Source organism: Trichechus manatus, unplaced genomic scaffold, assembly GCF_000243295.1.
Source record: "Trichechus manatus latirostris isolate Lorelei unplaced genomic scaffold, TriManLat1.0 scaffold00105, whole genome shotgun sequence".
NCBI lineage: Eukaryota > Metazoa > Chordata > Mammalia > Sirenia > Trichechidae > Trichechus > Trichechus manatus.
Window position 1 is genome coordinate 9,904,657 of NW_004444041.1, and position 5,274 is coordinate 9,909,930.

Here is a 5,274-nt window from a genome sequence, read left to right on the forward strand (position 1 = left end):
AAGGCCTGAAGTTAACCACAGTCAATGCTGGCTCTGGTTTCTCCATGACATCAGCAATCAGCTGAAATCACATGTGAGAATTCCAGAACATGTTTGCGTCCCAGACTCTCCCTCTGTGGGTTCCAGAAGTTCAGACTAGCCTTTCCTCAGAGCTGCGTGCAGGCCTGTCCCGCACATCTGACACCCCTCCACGTCGATTCTCTACTACTCCCTACCTTTACTCCCCAAGGGGGCAGGGAAATGAACAGTCAGGTGCGACCCAGCAGGGGGAGCGGGTGAGCTGGGCCAAGGGCAGCCCCAATATGTCCTTGGCTGTGGGTGTAGGGTAATTTGGGTGGAAGCAACGTGGAGGTTACCACGACCCACTCCTGCGCCTAGTTGGTGGGGTGTGTGCAGAAGGGATAGGGGATAAATAGGAGGTTCCCTCCTCCCTGCGGCACTCACGGAGCCGCCCGCCTGCCCTGGGTATTTCTCTGCCCTGTAGCCAGGGTGCCAGCCTGAGGAGTAGTTTCGCTTCCTCCTGGCTCGGGGATTAGTTTCCAGGCACCCCCTTGGGCACCCGCGGCTAGGGACGGGGGGCGAAGAAAGAGAAGAAAGACGCATCCAGGGGGCTGCCCGGCCCAGCAGAGCGGGGTTGATGGACCGGACCGTCCCGAGCAGCGGCGCCAGCTTCCTGCCACTGCTGCTGACCCTCGCCCTAGGTAAGTGGTTTCGCCAGACAGCTTAGATCCAAGAGGAAAGTTTGGGACTGGAGCCGTAAGGAGGGCGAAACCTGAACCGCGCTGGCACTGGGACTCAGAGGTGCACTGGGTTGGCAGGGGCGGGTCGGAAAACTTTGGCGACTGAGAGAGCGCGGGTTCAGGATCCAGCAATTGGGCACCTGGGGCTGCACCTGCTGGAGGCTGTAACTGCGCGCGTGGGGAGGCCAGAGGGCGGAAGGGATCCCATGATCACGTCGCTTCTGCTGCCGGAAAGTCGACAGCTGCGGACGAGTGCAGACTACAGAGTCCCCCGGCACGGGGCGCGGCTGCCCTTGGGCCGTGGGGGCGCGGACCCCCTGGGGAGGGAAATCCCCTAAAGAAAGAGCAGGTGCACCAGGAAGGATACTCCGGGGAGGCTAGAGGGAAGGGAACTCCGTGATTTACGATGCTGTTCCGGAGTACAGAGCGAGATGGAGAACATTTGCCTGGTGTGTGTGCTCAGTATATGTACTAGAAAGGAAGGAACCAGTGCGGAGACGAAAGCTGGTCAGGAAAGTCCCTCTTGGGAATGGATTAATTTCTTGCAGAGGCAGTTGGGAGGAACTAGGGAGAAAAGAAGGCTCAACTTCTGAGACCTGAATTTCCTGTTGCTGATAGGAAAGCAGAGGAAAGGGAAAATAAATCTACTGAGAGTACTAGCAATGAAATAAATAAGTGCTTTGCTTGGAATATATTAGTTCCTGCCTTAAGAGAAGACTGCTAGAAGGAAACCATTTCAAGGGTCAAAGCTAGATTGTCAGTTGAAGGACCACTAGGTGGGGTCACAAGTGTGAGGCAAGAGTGGTCAGAGGGAGGAGTAGCAGGATGCCTGGAACCCCCAGGAAGCTCATGCCTCCTTAGAAGTCGGTGCTCTCTGTTAGGGAGCTGGGACTTCAGTTGCTGAGAAAGGTTTGTGTAGCTGGAAGTGGGCTCTGCTGGCTTCCAGTGTAGGAAGATAGCCCAAAAGCATTTAGGTGGGAAGATCCCACCACTTGGAGACATTACCCTCTGCACTGTGGCCATTTTGAAGGGAGTGAAGGGAAGGCAAATCAGCTATCTTTTGTAGTTTTAGCTGGGGTGAGGGGCAGGGACATCTGGACTTGGGGCATTGATATGGGAGGAGAGTCACCACAGCTGAAGTGTCTACAGGATATCAGCCCTACCTTCAAGCCCGGGAAGTGGGCATCACAAGTGAAGAAAAGGTGGGAATTTGTCTTATAGGGAGAAAAGAGATGGGATAAAATGAAAATTTTCATTATGATTGTGCCCTTGAAGTAAGAGAGATGTTTAAAAAGGTATTGTGAACTTGGTTGGAGGTGGATCAGACTTAGGACCAGGGCTATTGAGAAGGGACTGATTTAAGAAAGTCACAGAGGATGTAGTCAGTAACAATTTAGTGGTGCAGTGATGCCGAGCATGGAGACTGAAGATGAGCACTGGCTCTGAGATTCACTTAGAAACAGTACTGATGCTCTTGCCAGCTGTAGCTTGGATGTAGCCGGCCTTCTCATCTTCCACCTTGCCTGGACTGCCTAACGGTCAGAAAGTATTTACTGAGAGTCCTGGTGGCACAGTGGTTAAAAGCTCAGCTGCCAATCAGAAGGTAGGCAGTTCGAATCCACCAGCTGCTCCTTGGAAACTCTATGGGGCAGTTCTACTCTGTCCTGTAGGGTCGCTATGAGTCAGAACAAACTGGATGGTAATGGGTCTATTATAGTCAGTAAGATGCTACAGTATGTGGGAGTAGGGGTGAAAACAGGGCTCAGAGGTTTCCAAGACATGATCCCATCCTAAAAAATCTGGTGTTCTATTTGGGACAAGACTAACAGATATGAAATAATAAGAAAAAAATCATGAAACTAGAGAAGAAAACACTCAACAGTGAGGAATAAAGTAGTGGGGAAAGGCTGCCTGGAGGACAGTGATGCCTTGAAGCTTTCGGAGGATTTGGAAGAATAGAGAAGAGGAGGAACTAGACAAGGAGAAATAACATTTAGTAAAGGGTTGATGATGGGACTGAGAATGCTTTAACTGAGAGGCAGGTGATCGGCTTGCCAGAGAGAAGTGACAAGAGGCAGTCAGATTATGAAGAACCAAAAAGCCAGTTCAAAAATATTTGGACCTGAGCCTGTACGTAGTCAAACCCACAACATCACAAGCCTTAAATACGGGAATGATGAAGTAATGAGTCCCCAGGGAGTGCCTTGATTTCGGAGTGCAATTAACGATTGAAGAAGATAAATCTGGCAGTGGGTGCAGGGTGGGAGGGAGCATGGGGACCGGGGCCTGAGGACCTGATTGCCTAACAGGTATAATCCAGGAATGAGCAAATTAGGGTCTAAATTAGGGTGATGTGCCAGCAGGAATGAATGGTAAAAATGTTCAATGTTGATGAACATTCCCCCCAACCCCTTTGTTCTTCTTTCTAAATTTGTCACAAGGTGAATATGAAAAAACAAAATAAAACAAAACTCTAATCCAGTGCTAATGAACACCCAGGGTAACCTAAACGCTGAATGATTGACTGAGGAAATTGAATTCAGTTTCTAGATCCCCTAAAAGCCGCAGTCTTTGCCAAATGCCAAAGGATGTAATTTGTTTGCATCAATGTTTCCATAAAGTGGTCCTATATCTATCATATACACTGAACTTTAAGGCCCATTCCTAATTTGTCACGCCATTTTATTTACTTTTTGAAAGAACGTGAGCAATGCAATCTGCGAGGCACTGTTTTGTGTGTGTGTGCGCGCGCGCGCCCGTGCACGCGCGTTGCGGGAGAAAGCTCGCTGACAGCTAGAGGTGAGCAGACATGAGACCTAGTTCCAGCTCTGCCACTCCCTGACTGTGAGGTGGCCTGTAATTTACAACTTTCAGGGCGTTGATTTTCTCGTTTGTAAAATGAAGGAGTTGCATTAGATGATCCCAAACTTGACATTCTACTATTTTTTAACGAACATGTGTTTAACAAACAACATAATGTTTTTAATCAACATTGGAAAGTTTTAGAGAAAAACTTTTTATAATAGTATTTAACTTCCATTTACTTTGTAATGAGCGTTTTTTTCCATTTGAACTTTGTCGTAGCAGAGGGAATCATCAGTGGTCTTTAAGAAATATGGTAAACGGGCAATAAATTTAAACACTGTTTAAAGTGTATTTTTTTATCTTGAAAAATTAAATTATTCCTCTTTTACTGTATTTTATGATTTCCCTCTCTCATCCAATTGCTATCTAATAGCTAAAGCTGAAATAATAACTAGTGAAAGCTCGTATTTTTAAAACTGAGTGAGTTTTAAGGTTAAAAATATGTTCTATTCCATAGAAAAATCTAAAACGTTAATATTTGTAAGAAGGTTTTAACTTCTCCTTGAGAATATGAAAGTATTCCTGATGGAATATGCTTTCAAATATCCAGCTTTCAAGTTCTGTAATGCAAGTAAAATTCCTTTTGTACAAATGAAGTAACTGAAGCTCCAAACATGTAAAGATTTTAGGATTTGCCTCTTCAGTTGTACCTTTGGCTTAGAAGAGCATTAAAGGATTTTTTTTTCCTGCCCCAAATCCCAGGTTTTGCCAGCCACATTTGCAGATCAACAGCTGTTATAAATTGCTATTGCTCCATTCTCAGTTGTTGTGTACAAGTTCCCAGAAATCACGGAAGACTCCAGTACAGCAGGCTTGCTCTGCTGGACCCACTGAAGGTGCCCTTGCTGATGATGGGCCTGCTGATGGCTGTGCCATGACAGTGCCGGAACAGAGTGTCTATGTCTGTTCCAGGGGCCTGAGTGTGACACTGCCGCCACCTCTGCCGGACTGCTTACTCGGTGCTCCTGTGCTCCCTAAGGCCATCAGAGAGCCCAGTGGGAACTCTCATCTTGTTTTATTTCTCATTCTTTTATTGTAGTTATCTCACACCATGACTCAGGCATGAGCATCAGTAGGGGCCTGGGCAAGAGGACAGAGGGACAGACATCAAGCTGTACCCTGAGTCACCACTCTGATCCTTGAACCATACTTCTGAGCTGTTCCATTAGGACGAGGGCCTTCCCAGGAGGGTCCAGACAACTTAGAACCCCAGGCTAAATGCAGTTTAGGCTTAAGCCATGACCCTGATACACATTGAAAGTTGCATTATTTCATAAATGTAAGTAGAAGGCAAGTGAATGGATCCTGCTCGCAGAATGATCTGACCTTATGCTCTGTGAGAGCACGGCCTGCATCTGTCTTCTTAACCCACGCATCCACAGACTTAGCATAAATGTAGATGCTCTGTAAATACATTTAGTATGTAGCAGATGGACCTACACAGGGTAATTTTAATTCTAACATGTACAAATTATGCGCCACTCCTTTTGGGAATTTTTACAAAGAGAGAAGTATGATAGGAGATAGAAACACAAGGTAGACCACAGTAAGATTAAATTTATATGTTGTTAGGTGCCCTCAAGTCCATTCCAACTCAAGGTGACCCTATGTACAACAGGAAGAAGCATACAAATGTAACATAAATGTAAGTTGTACTAATATATAATAT

The 5,274-nt window shown here is 46.7% G+C and overlaps 1 protein-coding gene across 1 annotated transcript in view; it reads left to right on the forward strand.

Moving 5' to 3' along the window:
- The first annotated feature begins 1,171 nt into the window (after window positions 1-1,171).
- Window positions 1,172-5,274, forward strand: part of BTC (betacellulin) — a 73,841-nt gene continuing 69,738 nt past the window's right edge. The window contains exon 1 of the mRNA XM_023737645.1: window positions 1,172-1,189. Within this exon, the coding sequence (XP_023593413.1) occupies window positions 1,172-1,189 (18 nt within the window). The remainder of the gene's footprint in view (window positions 1,190-5,274) is intronic.